Here is a 23499-nt window from a genome sequence, read left to right on the forward strand (position 1 = left end):
TCATTACAGACTGCCATGTCTGTGAAGACAGAAGCAAACTATTACACAAATATTGGTTCTTGTGGGTTATCCGGGCTGTGTGACCGTGGTCTTGGTATTTTCTTTCCTGACGTTTCGCCAGCAGCTGTGGCAGGCATCTGCAGAGGAGTAACACTGAAGGACATTGTCTCTCAGTGTCAAGTGTGTAGGAAGAGTAATATATAGTCAGAAAGGGGTTGGGTTGAGCTGAATCATTGTCCTGCACAAATAGCCTTCTTCTCATCAGCCTGCCAAATGTCAATAGCTTATTTCCCAAGTTGAACAGAAAACCCTGTCTGTCCCTAGCGTGCTTCTTCTCTTAAAAACTCCCTTTTGGCTTTTGTGTAGTTATAGCTTTTGCCTTTCTGGCAAATGCACATTCTTTACAAGCATATTGAACAGCTCGACTGGAAACCACATTTCGACTTCCCGTTCGTAAATTCAACCATTCATCAATCGACTAATAAGTTTAGATTTAGATAGGAACAGAACCAAAGGAAAATGCCATTTGGTTTTTGAATAGCATGAGAACCCCCACCCCCATTTTAAATACAGCTAAATGTTAATTCGGCCGCCAGTTGGGTGGGAGGGACTCAGAGCACTGAAACACACGGCTCCGGGCTTAGCTGGAGCTGAGGTTGGGGACCCGGGCAGGGGAGAAAGCAGCTGTTGCTAGGCAGGGCTGCCGGCTGGAGCGGGAAAGATCGGCTGCAAGGCAAGAAGCCCAGCTTCAGGTTCCGTTCAGGCTATAAAAGGAGCCGGACAGACGGGAAAGAGCAGCCTGTCTTCGACTTTGTCCCACCCTCCCTTCCCTATATTAAAGTTTGCTTGTTAAAGTTGTAGGATGCAAAAGGCTACTCCGCTCTCTGGCCGGGTTCAACCAAGGACGGAGACAACTCAGGTTTTTAGAAGCAAGAGGGAAATTTATTTTGCTAGCAAGGGAAAAGTTAGCCTCGGGGGCAAAATGAGACTCTTCCCAAATGTCACGCCTCTTTTCTCAGTTTTTATACAATTTCGAAGTCTTTTGTCTTCTCAGATTTCATGATGCAGTATAGCCCCGTGATGTGCCCACCCCCTGAGCTCAATTTACGATTAGCTCACCATCCTGTTTATTCGTATCAGCCTGTATCAGTCTATGATGTAATCTTAAGACTACACCTGTGCAGAAGTTTAAACTTTTGTTAGGATATATTGCGTCCTACTGGCTTATATAGATAACTACAGCTTACAAATATTATTTTAATAAAATGATATTATCTTATAAACTTGTGCCTTCATAGAATAATACTTTTGGTGCTCCCATATTCTTTATATATCTTGTGAATGACTAACATGCTAGGATTAAATCAAATAAATTGAAATTCTACATTTCCCTCAAAGTTGTCACAACTTGGCGGTGTAGGCATGGGACTGGATTCGTTTGAGGGGCGAGTGGCCTGCGTGCCCCTCTATGCCAATTTGGGGACCCCAATAAGGGGTTTTGGGGGAGGCTCGGGTGCCCAGCTCGGGGGCAACAGGCGGGAGCCTCTACCTGAGTGGCGGGGGAACCACCAAGTGGCGGAAGCCCAGGTGTTTTTCCCAGCTCCGCCATCCTTTCCAGCCCTCCCAGCGGGATCGTTGGGAGGAATTCATTATCAGCTCGCAGGGTGGCGGCTGATACCTTTTTTCCAGTTCCCATGCCACGCCAAGGCACAAACAGCTGTTAGCCAAATAAAGTTGTGGCCATTCATCCAAAAGAATATCGTGTCTGAGTTTTATTGTTAAGTTAAAGGGGGGTTGGCAGGTTAGAAGCAACTGAAACCCAACTTAGCCCTGGGTCAGCAAACAGCAACTAATGAAGCCAAATGAAGCCACAAATGAAGCCACAACTTTTATCCTTCCTTCAGAACTGGATCTTTTTTTTCTTTTTTTACACTTTCAGGATATGCTGATTCTATTAAAATAAGGCAAAATTGTCAGATAGCAATATATGGCTTTCTAATCGAAAAGCCATTTAGCCTGTTTAAAATATGACAAGTGGTGATCTTGCCTTGGCAGCTCTTGTGAATACAATTAATGCATGTGCGTTAAACCATGAATCTATGTAAATAATGAATGTCTTTTGTTTTTTAATGTATTCTGCTTGAAATAATTTTAATTTAAGAGCACATTACATGGTGCCTATAAGCTATGAAAAGCACAACAAATTACTTGTGCTGGGTATTAGTTTACAATTATAGGTTGCAGATTACCTCATCTTCACAGCTCCATCTATTTCTTTTTTGTGTTGCTCTAGTCAGGGAGATGAATGAACACGGACAGAACTCTTTGCAGCAGAAAAAGCGTTACCACAGTAGCCTCTTGTGATCGGAAGGAATGTATTCCTTCCAGTGTCTTCAAGCTAGTTCCTGCCATGGTAGGCCTGCACATGTTTGAGGCTTATTTAACTAAATGCAGTCCACCAACTATAATGTTGTGGTCTTCCAAATATATGCCAGCTGGACAAACACCCCGCGCCCATTTTGGAGCTCTGATAAGCATGAGGATTATGGAGCCCCTGGTAACTCACTATTCTTTGCAAGGAAGGTATGCTCAAGCTTGGTGGCTCATACAAAAAATGCATATACACACAATAATAATAGTCAGGAATAATACATTGGTCGCCAGAAGTGAACAGATATTAAATATTTGTTTCCATTCTCTGAATGCAATACTAGCATAACAAGTCCAACTCGCTTATGCTTTTTGTCCTTCTGTAAATATGTTAGTGTAGTTTTTTTTTGAAAGCTTCCTTAATTTTTCTAGCCATTCTTGAATACTTGGAGATTACTTTCTTAAGGGCTATCTGGCACTCTTGAGAGAGGACTCTTATAGGTCAATATAGTTTAAGACTATATTTGAGAAACTCTTGGTTCTCAGTATTAATTAACAAGGATAGAAGGCAGCAGGAAAAGAGGAAGACCCAACAAGAGATGGATTGATTCTATAAAGGGCGCCACAGCCCTCAATTTGCAAGACCTGAGCAAGGCTGATAAAGATAGGACTTTTTGAAGGACATTGATTCATAGGGTTGCCATGAGTCGGAAGCGACTTGAGGGCACTTAACACACACACATACACCTTATGACCACACAAAATCCAAGAATAATTGAATAAGTTACGAGGTTTTTACAGTCAGCAATCAGATATCATGTATGGTATGTTTCATTCTTTAATGGCTGATTTGGGATTGTTTTATCTAATTTTATTTATTTGGATTTACTCTAATGTACATTTTCCTTTTATATGCCAATAAAAGTGCACATGTGTGTATTTGTGTACATCTTTTGTCCATTGGGTGATTAGAACTTTTATTGGATAAAAGGAAAGGAATGAATTCTTTTTTCCAGTATCTGGCAAAAGTAATTCTAGCTATAGTGATTGAATACAACATGATATCCTCTTTTAATTGAGTGCAAACTGAAAAAGAGGATCCATACAATGAATAGAAGATTTTTTGGAGTGGAATAGATCTGCACAAGGAGCTAAGTGAGGGGAGGGAGGGGCAAGCAGTAAAAATGAAAGTGAAACCTTTTGAGCAGAATTCTCCACAAGTCTTAGGATCTTTATGTGTGTAGCCTGAGTTTTACTATATTATTCTCACCCAGGAGGAAAAAACCTATAATGGCAGAAGGCCATGAAAGAGTATAGAAGACCATGATTTAAATCTAGTCTTACTGACTAGTGATTTAAATAGTGGTTTAAATGGATTCGATTTAAATCAAATCCACCCTGCTTCTAAATATGCAGAACCTGAAGATACATGTTTCACCTATGCTTCCTCAGGGATCTATAAGCATACAAATAAAAATGATAGTAAAGATATTGTCATTTAAAATATATGAAAAGATAAAAGACAGTCACGCTGAGCTGAGAATTGGGCCTCTCCGTGGCGCAGGCGGCTTCCTATCCCGGTTAGGCGGATTCCTATCCCGGTTCGCTGCGGTACGCTGGTGCCAGGGCGCAGCACCACTGTTCCTGGAGCCAGCGTACCGCGGCGAACCGGGATAGGAAGCCGCCTTTTTAGCAGGCGCAGCTTCACTGTTTTCAATGGGGCTTTTGGCCCGTTGAAAACCCAAAAAGCCGCAAAACGGCTTTTTTGTTCCCGCAGCGTGCGCGAACCAGCTTAAATTTTTTCCCACTGACTCCGCACACCGACTTTTCAGGAATGGGCTGTGAGAAAACTGTACGACTTGAGAAAACTGCACGACTATTATATACATACATATCTGACCTGTATAATGATCTCAAGCAGTTCCCACAGCAATAGAATTTTAGGGAAAGAAGAACACTGGTTTGGCTTGTTTTTTTTTTTTTATCTCATATGAGAAATAACAGTTTGAAGCTCTCATTTAACCCATTTACTGCATACCAAAAGCCAGAATTCTATAAACAGTTAAGCCAAGTTCATCAAAATTGTACACTTCAGGCAACGTATAGTTCAAAATGTCCTGTGATCACCGTTCTTGCCATATGGTTCAGCAGAAGTTTGCAGTTGTTGAATGCCTGGTGGAACTGGAAATAGGTCAGACCCTTCAGAAAAACTAGGTTGCGTCAATCTGACTCCAAAGTAATTAAACACATTGCCTCTTGGATCACAAAAACCAGTTACATGAATCACTAGAATGTGTGAGAATGCAACCAGGGGAAGCCTTCTTTTGAACATAGTGAACATTTCTATTTTACTAATTTGGAAAAACACTGTTGAAACACATTATTGAATTTTAAATCAGTTCATTCGACTGTTGCTAATTATTTCCTACCATGTGTAAGAACTGACCTCATATACCAGCCTCCTAGTGCCCTTTAGAGAAGTGATTTTATCCACTCCAAATGACGCAATACTATCTATGTGGACAATAGCATGGATGTCAGATGTTTCGATACAATTCATGAACCGCTGGCATCTAATAGGAGCAAAACAATCACAGCTAACAGGTCTAAGCACAGGCAATACAGGTGTAATAGCCAGGCAGTTGACAGACCCAAAAGCAGGTGGCAACAGTCCTGCTCAATGTGACAATACCTTGTTACCTGGTCCCCATTAAGCTCAGTTATGTCTGCATCCCAAAGTTCCTCTGGCTTGCATAGACCAGAGGCATGGGACAGGGCACCCTGCAAAATCTCTTGACTTTGACAGCGATTGGTGGCTGGGAGCGGCGTGGCCGTGCCGCCTCCTCAGAGGCTTCCTGGTTGCTGGATGGAAAATCAAACAGTTTAAAAATGTTTTAAAAAGAAAATGCCCCCATAGAAAGCAATGGGGCGATGCCACTCAAAAATGTGGCAAAGCCACGCTGCTGTGAGAGGGGGCATTCCCGGGGCAAAAGGGCTTAGGAAGCTGCCAAAAGGTAACCCCACAACCAGGAACGCCCTGGGTACATCCACCGATCAATCATTTATTTTACGGTCATTTGACCAAAAAAAAGAACAGATCTAATCAGAAGTAACAGAAATTTACAATAAAACCAGTATCAATCAATCAAAGAATGCACAAAGTAAAATATATCAATAAAATCCCATAACTAAAAAGACAAATACGCTAGTTTCGAAAATGTTTATCAATCAGATTTTATCTATTTATATATTGCATCCTTTCGGGCCTTATATATTGCAACACAAAAATTGGCCACACATCTCGAAGTTTGTGGGTTAGTATCCTCCAGTAGTCGTTGGATGCATATTTTATCAGGTAGGTCTATATTATTTCTTAAAATTTCTTGAATAGTCTTAGCTCATGATGGTGAGGGCAGTATAAGAAGACATGTCTGCGGGTCTCAATTTCTTCACCGTTGCATGGGCAGACTCTCAGAAAGAGGAATTTTTAAATGTCTGCCTTCTAAGAGAGGGGGCTGCGAGAGGGGGCATTCCCGGGGCAAAAGGGCTTAGGAAGCTGCCAAAAAATAGCCTCACCCCCAGGAACGCCCCGGGAACATCCACCATGCCAGCACGGTTTTTCCTTTCTGGGAATTCCCTGCCGGCATGGCTGCGTTGGCGGCGGGGGCTGGCACAGTTCTGTGGATCCCCGGCGCCAGCATTTTTGCCCTTGGGATGGCATAAGGGCAGGGTCATGCCAGCTCCTAATGAGCTTTGCCCCCATTTCAGGATTGCAGCCTAAGATGCCAGGAGTACAGGAAGAAAATATCCCAAGAACGTTTGGCCTCAAGGTGTCAGATGTGAGGGGAGATGCACCTCTTTTCATATTAAAGGAAGGCTTCTTGACCAAAGCAAAGAATTAATAAAAGGCTGTTCCTGCAGGGGAGAACTGCCTCACATCCTGCAAACTGCAGGAATAAAATTGATCAAAGCCCCTTTTGAAACTTCAGAGCTCTTAACCCCTTCATGGCCATAAAACCACAACCCAAGCTTGGTGAATCATGCAAGTCAGGTGGTAGCAAGTAGCCTGGAGGTAACTGGAGGACCTGGTCCCAATGAATCCTACGTCAAAGGCCAAAACACCCTTGGAAAAGACCCCTCCCCTCCCCCTGTCTTCTACTGACAGAAACCAAGGCTTGAAGACTGGCAATACTCATTTCCCTCTCCCCTGCTGTTTCCTCTTTCCCAACAGTCCCCCATAGCCTCTCCCCTTCTCCCGCATCCTTTTTTTCCCCCACCCACCTACCTTTATCTGCCAACATCTTCTGATTTCCCTCTCCCTGGCAGCCTCTCCCTGGGAAAAGTTAGTCTGAGTTGTGCACTGCCACTCATTGGGCCAGGCCCTGTAGTGTGGTACCAGTCAGTCTGGGACCTGTTGCGCAGAGGGAAACCTGCTGCGACTTGCATGGGACATCTTTTCCCCCTGTATCCCCCTCCCCAAACTATTTCCTCTTTTCCTGCTCGAGGCAGCACCTGAAGTTTGGGTCAGGGGGTCCAATTCTATGGGCACCCAAATGGAGGAAAACTGGGCACCCATAGAATTGGGGGCCCTGACCCAAACACCATCAAACTTGGAGGTTCTTCTGAGGTTCTTCTTGGAGGTTCTTCTAAAGAGAGTCACCAACAGCCGTGCTGCAAATTTGATACTTCTCCCAGAGCTCAGCAAAGACCTTCCACTGAATGAAATTGGAGAAAAACAGTACACATCCAGGGGAAAAACAGAGAGGCATGCCTGTGAGCAAGCATGGTGTAGTGGTTAAGAGTGGTGGTTTGGAGCGGTGGACTCTAATCTGGAGAACCGGGTTTGATTCCCTACTCCTCCATATGAGTGGTGGATGCTCATCTGGTGAACTGGGTTGGTTGCCCCACTCCTACTCATGAAGCCAGCTGGGTGAATTTGGGCTACTCGCAGCTCTCTTAGAGCTCTCTCAGCCCCACCTACCTCACAGGGTGTCTGTTGTGGGGAGGAGAAGGGAAGGTGATTGTAAGCCGGTTTGATTCTTCCTTAAGTGGTAGAGAAAGTCGGCATATACAAACCAACTCCTCCTCCTCCTCTTTAGTGATACTACTCATACAGCCAATTTGGCTCTGAACACTGTCACACTAAGACTAAAAGAAAAGAATATATATTCAATGCCTCCCACCCCAACAACTAACATAAACCCTACACAACCAGACCAAAACCCAATCTAGCAGAACTACAAACCACATTGCGAAGCCTAACGGAACAAATGTCAAAACAAACCGAGAAACACAAGACTAGAAGATCAAAACGGGGGGCACTTTTGCCAGCCCAGGAGAAGCCTACCCCACCGGCTCTGGGATAGTGCTCGCTTAATAATAAAAATATACCCATGAATGCTCATAGAGAGGGCAGAGAGGGAAAGCACACATAACTGACGAAAACGAATTTGACCATTTAACATGCATTTTTACCCTTCCTAGAATTTATAAACTTGCTGCTGTTAGAAAAGAAGAACAGGAAGCAAGCATCTGTGTATCAGAGGCAGGTCAGGGCCTCTAATCCTCTATTTTATACATACAAGATTAAAGATCTACTTTGAGTTTTTATTAAGAATGCAAAATTAAGGGATTGAATCCCAGCAAACCAAATTAAAGAGGTTTAAATCCAATCTCAGAATTCATCAAAGTACCAAATTTTAAGCTGTCATTACAACACAGGATTAATGCAAAGCTTCCCTGGACTCTGATTTGATGTCCTTTGGTCTTCACTGTTCCTGTACACTGAGAGTTATGGCTGCGTAGTAAACTTCATCTCACATAGAATCTACAGTTTAAATACCCAACATATATTTTGGTGACCTGCCATATAAACAGCCGTAGCAGCATATTGTGTATTGTTCCTCAATGCATTCGCGCTTGATTCTTTGACAGTACAGTACTATACAGATGTACCCCCGTCTAAACCCATTGAAATCAATGGGTTTAGACTGGAGTAAATCTGCATAGGCTTGCACTGTGAGGGAGGAACAAATATGTTTTCCAACTAATTCATATTGTTATGCAATTTGTCATTCTCCTTAATAATCCCTTGATCCCCCCCTCAAAAAAAAAAAAGATCTCTAACCTATAGGACAGGGGAAATGTAATCAATGATTGATCAATGTGGTTATTAAAAACGGTATCAGATACAATTCCACTTGTAGCTATTAGGGAATATTTTAGAGAACTTGCCAAAACTTAGTTTTATTAATGCTTTCAAGTATAAATGATGCAGAAGTATATATTATTTCATATGAAATAATATGATCAGCAGCACATCAATATTTTCTTTGCTTGTATAGTAATGATTTGCATCTGTTTCATTTTGGGTGTAGTCCATTTCTTTTTAAAGGGGCAGTTTTGGAAACCACAGTAGGATTGTTCTGCTGACTACATTTATAAGCATTTGTAAATATTGCATTAGAGAGAACTTCCATTTGAAGACAATTCCCTGTGAACTATGTTGTGTTAAATGACCCAGAGCTAAACATTGCATTTTAATGCCTGGAATTGTGGGGAAATCAGTAAAATGAACAGTGATGCTACTTGGCCATGGAGGCTCATTTCCCTAATGCTCTATGCATGCATATAATAAAATGCAAATTCATAATTTTGTTGAAAATATCAGATTAATAGGAAGAACATGCCAGGTGAACTCTGAAATAACTCCAAAATTATGTTATTTGTCAGCATTTCATCCAGTTAATTCAAAGGTACATACTTTAAAGGCAATGATCAGTATGTGGAGCCTGATTTTTCTGTTTATCATATGCTAGTTCTACTCTTCTTGTAAATAAATTAAATTATGATCTGATGGTGCGCCATAAATAGCAGCCAAATCAAAAAGATACAGATGGTGTATTGATTCTGTTTGTGCAGAAAGAGTGAAAATGACCCAAGCTGCATGCCCTCTGATCAACAGAAATTGACCAAATAATCATATAGCCAGTACTCTAATATCATGCCTTCATACAGACCAAAAACTCGGGGGGGGGGGTTTACATAGGGCCAAGGCAGATATTTCTGAAACATAGGAAAAACCCCAAGTCTGACAAAAAACTACAGTTTTTTTTAAAAAGGAGGGGCTAACCCCACCACCAAAACAGCAACATATGCTGTACAGACCTCATGGGGTGAGAGGGGGCTTAGCTTAAGGCAGCATATAAGATTGCTATAGCAATCTTATATGGCACCTGACAGTGGAAGGATGTGAGTATGGGGAGAAGCAGGAGTGGGAGAGGAGGGGGTGAAAGCAGGTGCCCTGGGGGCAATGAGGGTAGGAAGAAGAGCAGGGACTTTCCAGGTAGGGTTGTCAGGTCCCTGTTTGCCATCGGCAGGAGGTTTTTTGGGCGGAGCCTTAGGAGGGCAGGGTTTGGGGAGGGGAGGGACTTCATTGCCATAGAGTCCAATTGCCATAGAGTCCAATTTCTCCAGGTGAACTGATCTCTATCGGCTGGAGATCGATTGTAATAGCAGGAGATCTTCTGCTATTACCTGGAGGCTGTCAACCCTATTTCCAGGGGTTAGAAAAATAGGAACAGAGGCAGAACAAAGGAGGTCCTGGGGGCAGGGTAAGGAGAGGATGAGAAGAGGAAAATCCTGAGAGGTTGTGAAGGGAGTGAAAGACTGTGTGGGACAAGCCACCACAGGAACCAAAGACTGGGAGGGCAGCTGGATAAAGGAATAAGGAGGAAGAAATATAGGGAGAATGAACCACCAGTGGGAAGGGCCCAGAGGGAAGCAAAGATGGAGTAGAGGAAGGGAAGGGAGACAGAGACAGAGCAGGAGGGGGAAAGTGAAGGCAGCAGTGTAGGGTATTGGTTTTTCCTCTCCTGTGAGTCCCTCTTATCACTTTCTGTGGTTATTTATGCATGGGTACTTGATTTGAATTTGGAGATTGCTGGTGCAGAGCTTCCCGACAGGAATGTGTGGGTCCAGCCAGCAACGAACCTCAGGTAAAACCCCCATGCATAAATGACCTAAAATAGCAAAGTGGTCTGTGTGGACTGTGCCTATCTGGGAGAGAACAACAAGATGATAGATGGTAAAGAGGGCCTCTGTTTTCACTAAAAATGCCAGGGGATCAGAATGACTCCATCATCTCCCTGCCAAATCCCCCAAACTGTTATGGCTCAGTATTATTCATGTGTACTTCAGTCAGGCAATATCCTGGATGGGTACCGTGCAGGCAATGGCTCACCCTTGGCTTATAGAGATTTGGTGGAATTTGGTGTTGCCGAAAATGGAAATGCACTGGTTAGACAGAACGGGGAGGCATCAACTTGGTTGATCCTGCCTGTCAAGTTTTTCCTTGGGCCTTGAAATAATTTTAATTTAATTTAATTTAAAGAGAAGAGAGAATTAGGTTCTGATGACACATGTTCTGGGAGGAAAATTCCTGGCACCCTTGACCTTGAAACAGGAGATCTTCCTGTGCTGCTGAAAAGATTATGAGGGAAAGGTGCATTCAGGATTTGTTATTGGTGTGGGGAGGAAGGAGGTAAAGGAACAACGAGTCAATCATCCATTTCTTTCCCCCTGCAATTAATTTATCCTCTGCAAAATATTTGCAAATCCCTACTTGTTAACAATCCACGCCACAGTGTGTCTGACTGTATGAAGGAAGTGCTTTCCATTTCTATTTCCATTTCCACTGCCACTCTTTCTTTTTAGTTAAAACTGTTCTGAAAATTTATTGGATTTATAAATGCATTTATCATTTTCAAGACAGCATCATCTGAGCACCTGTCAGTTAAGTCCTACGAGATCTGCATGTTGAGACAGTTCTTCAATCACTGCCTTAGCACCATGTCTTTCTGCAGCTAATGAAGCTGGGTACTCAGCACGGTGCATATAATACTCCGTCTCATTGACCACCCAGTGAATGCTGTAGTTGATCCCTTTCCAAAGGGATTTTCTGTCTTTCCTTGATTCCCATGTCTGCATATTTTGCCGAAGAAAGCTGCAATTAAACACACTTAAGTACAAAAAACAGTCAAAGCAGCCCAGGCATAATACCAAACACAATCTTAGCCACCAGTGATTTAAAACCCTAAATATGTGACACATCACATCACTACTATTTAACCTGTTGCTGTGTGGCTGCTGTGTGCCATGTTATGTATTTTTAATACCCAGAAGACTTGCAATCTTACACATAGCCGCAATACACTGGTTGTCAAGGAATAATATTACTGCATGACATAACTATGATTGGGGAAAGGGAGGTGCACCACTCTCTACACTTAGAGGGGGAATATTTTTCAGGAAGCTATTGGCTTGTACACAAACATGCAGTAAAGGTAAAGGTGCAAGCATTACTGACCCATGGGGTAATATCACATTCTGACGTTTACTAGGCATATTATGTTTATGGGGTGGTTTGCCATTGCCTTCCCCAGTCATCTATGCTTTACAGCAAGCTGTACCAAATACGTAAAGAGCACTTCTGTCTTTGGAAAAAAGGGGTTTGGTTTCCACCAGCTACTCTCCCAGTGTACCCGCTATGTACTTCTAAAGAATCTGCTGACCCTCCTCTGGCAACAAAATTGGGGACCCAGTGGGCTGCAGCCGGAAGGAGAATGGGGGAAGTTCTGTTCCACGAGGTTCACTCCTCAAGATCCCTGGATGCACAAACCACTCTCCAAGCAAACACAATTGAGATGGAAATTTTTTTGTACATTAATATATCACAGGCAACTGAGCACAAGCTGACAGCACAATCATTTTGATTGGCTCTTTGACTTCATTGTTTGAATCATTTTAGTACTTGTGGAGGCTTCACTAGACTCATGTATCTTTCGGAAATGTCCTGTACTTCGTGGAATGGATTTTGTATGGTCAAGAGTAGAGCACCCCCCCACCCCACCCCACACACAGTTTAACCCAAAGCAATGCCATTCCACTGGTGATATATTTTTTCCTTCACTGGTTGGGTATATATTTTAGTACAAAACGCTGTGACATCTTTTAAAATGCCCTGATGTCATCCATTAGATATTATGATCTTAGCTTTAAAGTAAGGAGATGTTTGACATGTTTTATGCTAGTATTGGTGTTTGGTATGCTATTATGATTTATACTACTTCATAGGCTTCTGGGTTCTTCTATGTATAAGTATCAGAAATTGCCTCTTTCCTCATTTGTTTTTTTATATTCCCTACCATAAAATAATTACTCAAGATGCTGCTATTCTCTAGCAAGCAATAGCCCTCTGGTTCCAGAAAATACTTCTCAAATTAAGTGTTCTGCATGAAAGTATTTAACACAAAACCTCCCCAAGGAGAATTTTATAACTAAATTCATATCAAGAATGCTGTGTTCTTGATATCTGGGGAAAGATGGCCCAAAATATACTGTACACCATGGTCAACCGGAAAAGGCACTTGGGTTGTAAAATGGCTTGTAAAACAGCACTTGGGTTTCTCCTGCTCACCCTGTCCCCTTTAAAGAACTCCGGTTTGTAAAATGGCTTGTGAGAAGGGACTTGGGTTTCTCCCGCTCAACCCTTTAAAGAGCTTGGCTTGTAAAATGTCCACTCGCCGGGCAGAGAGGGGACCTGGTGTGTGTGTGACGTTTTAATCACATTAAGCACTACAGCCAATTACAAAGCAGCGTTTTTGCTTTTGATTCTGCACTGCTCATGATACTCCAAGACTTTCTTCAGGACAAACAACACCATGCATAGCATTTTTAGAATTCGGACCAGAAAAGTATGGGTCAAGAGAGCTACGAACCCAAGGTAAAACTCCCATGCATAAAAGACCACAGAAGACTTATGGTGACCCCGTAGGGTTTTCAAGACAAGAGATTTTCAGAGGTGGTTTGCCATTGCCTGCCTCCATGACCCACCCCTGGTATTCCTTGGAGGTTTCCCATCCAAATACTTGCCAGGATCAAGATTGAGAGCGTGTGACTGGCCCAAGGTCACCCAGCTGGTTCCCATGGCAGAGTGGGGATTCAAACCTGGGTTTCCCAGATCCTTCCCTGACACCTTAACCACTTCGCGAGTTTTTTTTTGGTTCATACAAAGATCTGTGTTGCCTGTGCATGGCTCCAATCTCTGAATTTAAGTATCCCCGGATTTAGCCACGTTGAGAATTAGATGAATTGATTGTTTATTCCCAGTTAACAATTGGGGGTCATTTCCGTCTTAAAGCCTGAATTTGTAATACTCATTGAATAATATGTTAGCTAGTTTGGCATATTAAATCAGCTAAGGAACCAAAAGTACCTAAAATAAATCTGACCAAACTCAATATGTTTTTAACCTTTAAAGCATACACTAGCAACTGTTACAGAAACACCACCTCTTCTTGTGGGAACATGCTGGGGGTGGGGTGTTGCCTGCTGATGAAAGAAAATAGGAGAAAATACTATACTTGAACAATACTTGATACCAGAAGAGACCATACTTTACACTCACTTGAACAATAGGGGGTAATCCATAGTGATACCAATTTGCTGATATCTTCATATTACACAGTGTGCTGAAGGATCACATTGAATTGCTATTGGTCTCTCCGATGGTACAACACATGCAGCTTCTGCGCAACCATACAACAGGGCCATTTAGAAGCTCCTTAGTACAAGCAATCTGTACTTAGTGATTAATAAAGTGATTTGGTCATTATTGCATCATTGGTCTCTCTCCCTGCATTCAAAGAGCTCAGCATGGTATATATTGGGATTATCCTTTTTTATCCTCACAACCACCATATGAAGTAGATTAGAATGAAAGACAGATCCAAACTGGGCCAAGGTGATCCAGCGAGTTTCCTCAAAGTCTCTCTATTTGACATTTAATGTTACCGTGTAGGATCTCTGTGTAAAATTAATGTATCAATTTTTCATTTTGAGAAGTTATCAGGAAATAAATCAATTAAGGGCATAAAGTACTGGTTTTAACACTTTAAGGATCAAATAAAACTGAATAATTTTTGTTGTGAGTAAAATTTCAAAAGCACCTATCTGATGACTGCCTTGAAAACACCAGAAATATTTTTGTTTTAGTAATACATAAAACGGAAACATTTTTGTCTAAATGAATATGAATTTAGTTATTTTTATCACTTTTCACTTTGTTTTCATCTGTCAAATGCCAAAGCTCTCTCGTTTAATTTCATTTTATAGATGTGTTATGAAATCTGCTTAATCTGTATAAAGAAGAACCAGAGTTGCAAGATAACTATGCACAACTACTGTACATTGCTTTGCAATTCTAATTTCCCCATGGCTCAAAACCTTATCCAATTGGATATACTTAATCTGTAGGAACCTGTGAACCCAGTGGATACAGCGGTGGCCTTCAGCCTGAGTGCAAGTCTCTTGCCAGTTCCCACAATGGTGACACAACTGGTATTTCACCAGAAAGCAGGATTGCTCCAGCAGAACATCCTTCTGCTTTGCGTGTGCCATTTTGAAAGGATGCTTGAGAAAGTGAGTTCAGTGAGTAGTAAAGAGAAACTTAAAATTCTAGTATGAAGAGAGGTGGGCTGCACAGCAGTAAAACAAAATTCCCATTGAGAATAAGTGAATGTTTTAGACTACAGGAGATTGTTCTTCAGGAGTATTTGTCTCTGGCCTACTTAGGTGGACACATGTTGCTCCATAAATAGCCACTGCAGTGGAGTGGTGGAGTGTCAGACAGAGATCTGAGAGCAAGGGTCTCACTTCAAATCCCCCCAGAGCTGTGACACTTGCTGGGTGACTTTAGGTCTGTCACATTCTCTCAGCTTCAGTTAACTACTACAGACTTTGAGACTGCTTTATGACTATGAGATGGTGACAATTTTATTTATGGCTGAAATATAACATCTTCTCATTTAAGGGAAAGATGCTCACGGGGATTAGTTTCCCATTTGTATGGAAGCCTAAAAAAGATGAGGAAGTCTTGCAGTTTTATACATATATATCAATTGTTATCCTGAAAACACAACGTACCTACAGTCATAAAGAGTTTTAGAAAGTTATGTACATTTTTAGTCTGGAATTGTGATTGTTTTGGCCACTGAAGAAAGCCATTTGGCTGAAACGCATTTGGTCAAAGTTTAATGTTGTGATTTTATGTCCGTTTGTGTTGTAGGTTTACATGAGCATGTTGGTTTGGTAGGCTATTGCAGGGCAGTATATATGTTATTGATTTTAGCCTGTAATAAATACATACATATTTTGCATTGACATAACCTTTATATTGTATAACGTTTGGCCTTAAATGTTATTTTTTTTCTTGTGACCTTTGGGTACTTAATTCTGCTACTTTAGGTGCACCTGCATTTACTGGTTCACTATTTTAAAAAATGTGAAAGAATAATAGTTATGTTGTGCCTTTTCTCAGGAGAGCTGAGAGTAGAACTAAGCAGTTTGTTCCTTTTCTTCTGGTACCTGGTTAAAGAACAAGAAATGGAGCCCCTCTGAGATCTGTATCAGGGCTATTTAACATATTTATAAATGGTCTGGAGTCAGAAGAGGTGATAAGTTGCCAAGATTGTAGAAGACAACCAGTTATTTAGGATGGTAAAAACCAAAACCAGTTGTGAAGAGCTCTCAGAGGCTCTCTTGATAACCCGAACATATAGACATCCACAAGGGAACCCCCATATTTCAGTAAAACTAACAGTGGGGGGGGGGGGAGGCTCCAGCAAAACTCCATTCTGCTTGAAGGTGTTTCCCAGCAGGACAACAGGGAAGCAGCCTGAATAAGTCCAAATTCCATCCATCCTAAATTTACTTCATAATGTAACAAAAAGGAAACAGCCTGAATAGTTCTACATGGGAATTAGTGAATTAGTCCCTTCCCCACTCAAAAATGCAGGTGAAATTTCAGTGGTTAGCTATGATTACACGTCCTTAAAGGTAAAGGTCCCCTGTGAAAGCACTGGGTCAATCCTGACCCTTGAGGTGATGTCACATCCTGATGTTTTCTAGGCAGACTTTGTTGATGGGGTGGTTTGCCAGTGCCTTCCCCAGTCATCTTCCCTTTACCCCCAGCAATTTGGGTACTCATTTTACCGACCTTGGAAGGATGGAAGGCTGAGTCCACCTTGAGCCGGCTACCTGAAACCGACTTCCGTCGCGATCGAACTCAGGTCGTGAGCAGAGCTTGGACTGCAGTACTGCAGCTTACCACTCTGCGCCGTGGGGCTCTTTACACCTCCTTAAGGCACGGAAAAATCTATTTGGCAATCACCCCAATCTTAAACCTATTGTTTCTCCAGGATAAAACCATCAGTTCACACCTGGTTCTTCATCCACTTTCTAGACCAGCCACTGACTGGTTTATTCCATTCACTCACCCCCAGCCTCAGGTGTGTCACTTCTGTATCGATAATTTCCCCATCTGGCAGTTAGAATCAAATTGGGCAGTAATAATCAAACTTTTTTGGCTCCAAACCAACCCTGGATTTGGAGCCCACTTGCTGTTCACCCTCCACCATTTTTACAGTATAAACAAAGCCCCCCAAACCCTAGAACTTTGCAGCAACCATTCCCCTGAACTTCCTCACTACTGCGCCGGCATAGCTTGAACACAGGACCCTCGGAAATTTGGAGCTGACCTCAATCTCTGCCCTGCTTCCTTTTTCACTCTCCTCTACCCAGGACCCTCAGGACCCCCTCACCACTTCAGACAGAATTGTATGTTTTCACTTGGCTCTCTTTATTGTGTGCTTTTATTGCCTATATGTTAGGTTGTCTAAGATTAAATTTTGCTGTATATGTGTGTGTGCGTGAGAGAGCGAGAGAGCCTAAGGTTTTCTGAGTGCCTCCTGCTTTTCTTGATCTGTTTCCTAAATAAAGATTTAGTCTCTGATTCTATTTTTCAGCCTGCTTACTTCTGGGAACCTCCACATTCCCATAGTCACTTGCTACTACCAAAACTCAGGACCTTGGTATGCACAGGCAGTGGCCCCTAATTTAATTTTACCCAGATATAGGTGTGTGTGCTCTTAACATGCAAGGGAGACACTCCAGGTGTTCAGGGGGTTATACACTTGTAAGCCATTTGCATAACACTCTTCGGAAAATTGGACAATGATGTAACAAATGAGGATGAGGGTAAGTAAGTATAAAATGGTGCATGTGGACAACAAACCCTAACTTCGCTTACACTCTGATGGTGGCTCTTCAGATAATTCAGACATTCAAATATTAATATCAACGTGAACACCTAGGTTTCAAGTGATAAGGTTCATGTTCAAGGAATGACACATTTAAACAATGAAGAAGAGTTGGTTTTTATATGTCGACTTTCTCTACCACTTAAGGAAGAATCAAAACGGCTCACAATCGCCTTCCCTTCCCCTCCCCACAACAGACACCCTGTCAGGTAGGTGGGGCTGAGAGAGTGTGACTAGCCCAAGGTCACCCAGCAGGCTTTGTGTGTAGGAGTGGGGAAACAAATCCAGTTCACCAGATTAGCCTCCGCTGCTCATGTGGAGGAGAGGGGAATCAAACCCGGTTCTCCAGATCAGACTTCACTGCTCCAAACCACCGCTCTTAACCACTACACCACGCTGGCTCTCTTGATGCAGTTCCATCAAATTATCTCGGACAATAAAAGTACGTAAGAAGAATCCTGCTGGATCATACCAGTATCCCATCCAGTCCAGCATTCTGTTTCCGACAGTGGCCAACCAGTTGCCCTGGAGAGCCAACAAACAGGAAGGCCTTCCAGCGCTGGGTTTCAGAGGTTTATCGCCTCTGAATGTGGAGGTTCCCTTTACTCACCATGTCTAGTAGCCATTGATGGACGTCCCCTCCATGAATCTAACTCTCTTTTAAAGCCATCTATACTTATGGCCGCCCTGACCTGGATGGCCCAGGCTAGCCTGATCTCGTCAGATTTCAGAAGCTAAGCAGGGTCAGCCCTGGTCAGTATTGGGTGGGAGACCACCAAGCAACACCAGGGTTGCTGTGCAGAGGAAGGCGCTGGCAAACCACCTCTGTTAGTCTCTTGCCATGAAAACCCCAAAAGGGGTCGCCATAAGTCGGCTGCGACTTGACGGCACTTTACACACACATGCTTATGGCCATCACTACATCCACTGGCAGTGAACATGATTTTAAGGTAGAAGTCACTTCTTTTTGGCTAGCAAGGATATTTTGAATATATGGGCATGTGTATATTTGGGCACATAATGCTCAACAGGAGCATAGTCAAGAATTCAGCATTGCATGAATAGTTTTAATCAGTTCTCTCAGATTTGCATTACTTAGCTAATATGTGCCAATCAGGAACATAAATGCAAGGATACATTTTTCTCTAAAAGAAATACATGAAATAGAATGGTAATACGAATCACAAAATGCTCCTGCAATCAGATTCAAAAAATTGCAAGGCATTTCAATTCGTCCCTCTCCAGCATCGTTACTACTTTTCTTTCTTGGCTCTTTATATAGTTCATTATTTTTAATACTAAATTGGAAACACAGAGAGCACGTAGCCCAGCTGAATTTATTGTCTTTAATGAGACTATTGTTCAGTTCAAACATTAATCTATAGTGACATGCCTTCTATTCTTGAAGAGAAGTTTAATTTTATCAGTGTTTTGGAGGAATAGCAATATTGCTTTTAGTAGCAAGCTATACACAGTTATCCTGATTTGATACCATAGTCTGTAGTCAGATTCTTGGGATTTCAACAAGTAAAAAAAAAAAAAACTTCTGGGTTGTTTTGGATAAAGTTATTGTGCTGCCATGTTTTGGGAAGTTTCTCTTCATGGGTTTGACTGGTACTTTCCTTTGTTTGCATTTAGACACCATACAAGGCCATTTTATTTTGCTTTGCTTCTGGGTGGTTGTTGCTTGGCTTTACCCGTGAGCATGATTTATTTTGAGTGTTTGTCCAGTTGCTTATGCTGTTGTTTTGAAGCAATGCTTTTACGGCTTTTATGTTGCAATATGAAATTGTTTTAAACAATGTTAATGATCGGCTCTTCATTTTACAAGCTCACAGTGGGTAGCCGTGTTAGTCTGTCTGTGGCAGCAGAAAAGAGCAGGAGTCCAGTAGCACCTTAAAGACTAACAAAATTTCTGGCAGGGTAGGAGCTTTCGTGAGCCACAGCTCACTTCTTCAGGTATCTGAAGAAGTGAGCTGTGGCTCACAAAAGCTGGTGCTCTGCCAGAAAGGGGGCTACTAGACTCTTCCTCTTTTCTATTTTACTAACTGTCATCGTAGTTGTTATTCTTACTTTTTATGTTATTTAAATTAATTTCATTTTTTGGAGTTGAATTCTATGCACAGAATGATCACAGATCTCTTTTCCTTCCCTTGCAGTCTTCTGACTCCTCTTTCCCCCCATCCTCAAGAACATGGATGCGGTGAGAGGCTGCACGAAGAAGACTGGAGTCAGCAGAAATCTCCTCCCCTTGCATGAGCTCCTTGCTATCTTTGTGGAAGAGCTGATGTGACAGAGGGGTGATTACTGCCAGATTTCCCCTTTAACTGCAGACCTTTGCCTTGCATCCCACTCCATTCCTGAGGGTCCCCTAGCCCTAAAAGCAGATACTGAGGGATGTGGGGGGGGGGTGGAGAGAAAGGGGAAGGGATTTGTCCCATCAATTTGCTCCTTTCATGGCCTAATGGATCCAACCTATTGTACTTGTTTCGGTAAGCTGCTTTGGACAAATCAAAAAAGCAGAATAGAAATATTTTAATCAATAAATAATAGAAGAAGAAGAGCTGGTTTTTATATGCCGGCTTTCTCTACCACTTAAGGCAGAATCAAACCGGCTTACGATCGCCTTCCCTTCCCCTCCCCACAACAGACACCCTGTGAGGTGGGTGAGGCTGAGAGAACTGTGACTACCCCAAGGTCACCCAGCTGGCTTCGTGTGGAGGAGCGGGGAAACAAATCCAGTTCACCAGCTTAGCCTCCGCCACTCATGTGGAAGAGTTGGGAATCAAACCTGGTTCTCCAGATCAGAGTCCACCGCTCGAAACCACCGCTCTTAACCACTACACCACCGTAATGTTATGGGGTGGCAGAAAAGTGACTTGCTTCCCCTTTCTCGCCCTTATTCATAAAATTCTCTATTTTATTTATAGTTTGTGCTCAGTCAGGACGGAACGATGAATATGAAGACAAAAAAAAATAAGCTGTAGCATAGGAATCCTATTAAAGAAAAAAAAAGTGACTTGCTAATAGCATGAATAAATGAAGGGCTGTTTCACACAGGGGTGAGAAAAGTCCCTTCCACTGTGGAAGCAGGAGCAAAAGGGGTGGATGGATACAGGGACAGCATCTGCATACCTAGTCCCTGTATTACTGTTGCTGCCCTGGCCTGGCCTCCTCCTCTCTGTCGCATTGGCCCAGAAGTGCAGACAGGATGCGAATCTTGCCTTTCCCCTGCAGCTTGGCAGTTCCCCTCTCCCTCTTCACAGCTGAGCTCACACCTGAGCCTCAGTCCAGCTGTTACATGAAAAGTCCTTTAGAAGGGCTGAAGGGGGGAGGTTGGAGAAAAGCAAAGCAGAAATCCACCATTTTGAAGGCAGAGCTTACCTCTATTCCTCTCCCTGGATTGGCTTTAGGCAACGTTTCCACCTTTTCCTTTCCCTTTGACCCAGAACAAAGGGGCTGTATTTTTGGCTTCAACTTAAGGGGGAAAGCCCCAGGAGCCAAGCACACCATGCTCGAAATAAGCATGACGAGATCATGTCAAAGCATTTTTTAAAAAGGCAGCTGGGAGGGGAATGCACAGCAAAAGCTTTGTACGGTAGGCACCAAGAGCATACATGGTCTCACGTTTAATTATACTTGATTTAGGAAAATATCTGACTAGCAAATCTAAATGTACCCAGTTCTTTCTTTCTTTCCTTCCTTCCTTCCTTCCTTCCTTTCTTTCTTTCTTTCTTTCTTTCTTTCTTTCTTTCTTTCTTTCTTTCTTTCTTTCTTTCTTTCTTTCTTTCTTTCTTTCTTTCTTTCTTTCTTTCTTTCTTTCTTTCTTCGTGATATGTGTATCCTTGTCACAAAGACATTGTGAGATAGGAACCAAATGCTTCCCATAAGACTTTTTGACTGGGACAGTTAAAGGAAGAACATTTGACTTTGGCTATCTTTTAAAAAGTGACTGGGTCATGACCATACCATATATAGGTTACCTCTGCATCATAATCTGTTGATAAAGTGGGATATCCTGTGCGAATAAGCTGGTGCTACCATAATGACAACAACCTATTTACCTGTTTATTTTTACTTCTTATATTGTGAAGTCCACAATCAGTGATCATTCTCAGGACCATGGCGAGTTCAAGGTAGTCAGAGTAGATATACATAATGGTCTAACTCAGGGGTGTCAAACATAAGGCCTGAGGGCCGGATCTGCCCCCTTGACTGCTCTTATCCAGCCCACAAGCCAGCCGAGGCAGCCACCCCCACCCCACTCTCAATGTGGGCTGGTGAGACATGGCCCAGTCCAACCGAATGACATTTATGTAATATCCGGCCCTTGCAACAATTGAGTCTGACACGCCTGGTCAAACTCATGTCAAAAATGACACATACACCCTGATATTTCTAATGAGGAAATAAAAGAATAATTCAATATTGAAAAATCCCTGGTTTTATTCATATAGAAAGCACGTACAGCAATGAATGGGGGAGGAGTAGAGAGATGCCAAAGAGGTGAGCATACGAATTTTAAAAATGAAAGTGAGACAGTTCCCATGTGATTATTAGTACACCAGTCTTATGAGAATGTTGAATCTTTTGACTCTGCTGTACCTCCTCTAGATTAAAGGGAAAACCACAATGAATTTCTGAACATTAATGTTTCTTTCAGAAATTCTTCCATACAAGGGATGAGTAGGCCTCAGTTTTTAAAAAATATGCTTTGTCTTTGCCTTTTACTCCAGATATTGCCCATGTAGACAGCTGTGTTCATTCAAGCCATGGTTTCTTTCCTCAGTGTCCGCCTCTGATGACAGGTAAGGATACTTGTGAATGATGACCGCCCTTTAGTTCTTGACCTTTTCTTTAATTTCTTCTGGTGTTTGAGTGAAATTCCAAGTTCCTCCATTATGGCATTGAAAGAAAGACACTGGTAAAAAACAAGAAGAAAAACGTAAGGATTTTTATCTTTGAAACTGATAGCTCCCAGAGATGGAAACCCATCCACCGTCATGAGTGCCTTTCACTCATGTTCTTGGGAGCCAACCACTGTCTTCAGCCTACTGAATAAATTTAAAGAAACCAAAAAGGATTCAATGGCCATAATTTCCCATGGCAGTTTAGATATATAGTAAGACTTGTAGTCAACCAGAGGGAATTCATATCTTCCTTCCCATCTGTTGCACTGCAGATGGGTTTTGTAGTTCCCCATTGTTAAAAAAAACCCAAGCTGCTATATGGTGTGTTGTGAACACTATAGTCAATAGCGGATTTTATGTATATGTACAGCATAAACATTTATCCACTGCAATTCACATATGATCTGTATGTGTAGCATGTGCAAACATCTGAGAAAAAAGAAAAAATAGACACAGACCATGTCCCATTGAAAAATGCATGGTTACCTTATTGCTGTTGGGCAAAAAAGGGTTTAGAGAATAAATTTCAAGAAAATACATCCAATGTAGAAAAAAAACTGTATTCTCAATGAGTGAGAACAGAGTTAGAAATGGAGGTACGTTAAAACATTTCAGGTAAGATACTGTATGACACAATATTAAAGGGTATCATGGAAAGTGGGAAGGATAGAAAGAAAGTATTTAGAGGACATATTGAGGGGACTACAGATAACTAGTCAAAAGAACTGAATTTTCAGCCAATGATGTAGATATTTGGCAGAAATATATATCCACTGTGATCCATAGAACATGAACTGTATGTATAAACTGGCTGTGGCCTGCACCAGCAAAATGTTATTCAATTCTATTATATGAGAAAACATCAACCTTGTAAAAATGGTGCCAGTTGCAAAAGATGTCTTAGGAGGCCATATAGAACACAGAGATCTGCAAGAAGGGAGCCAGTCTAATGTGTTTTTTTCACTAGGTCTAATGTGTTTTTTTCACTAGGTGTATGGGGTTCGAACCCCATACAAGTTGATCATATGTCATCATACACAATTCCCTTGTGCCACCTGGAT

General features: G+C 42.2%; 1 protein-coding gene across 4 annotated transcripts in view; it reads right to left on the reverse strand.

The window, feature by feature from the left end:
- GRIK1 (glutamate ionotropic receptor kainate type subunit 1) overlaps positions 1–23499 on the reverse strand; it is a 207022-nt gene that overhangs the window by 95184 nt on the left and 88339 nt on the right. For 2 of the 4 annotated variants that reach the window (XM_056858891.1, XM_056858889.1), the window contains one exon: positions 22272–22449. In XM_056858891.1, coding sequence (XP_056714869.1) covers positions 22294–22449 — 156 coding nt within the window. In that variant the 3' untranslated portion in view covers positions 22272–22293. Of the gene's footprint in view, positions 1–22271; positions 22450–23499 lie in introns of those variants that run through there. The other 2 variants (XM_056858892.1, XM_056858890.1) reach the window with 1 other exon arrangement.

This window comes from Euleptes europaea, chromosome 12, assembly GCF_029931775.1.
Source record: "Euleptes europaea isolate rEulEur1 chromosome 12, rEulEur1.hap1, whole genome shotgun sequence".
In the NCBI taxonomy this organism is placed as follows: Eukaryota; Metazoa; Chordata; class Lepidosauria; order Squamata; family Sphaerodactylidae; genus Euleptes; species Euleptes europaea.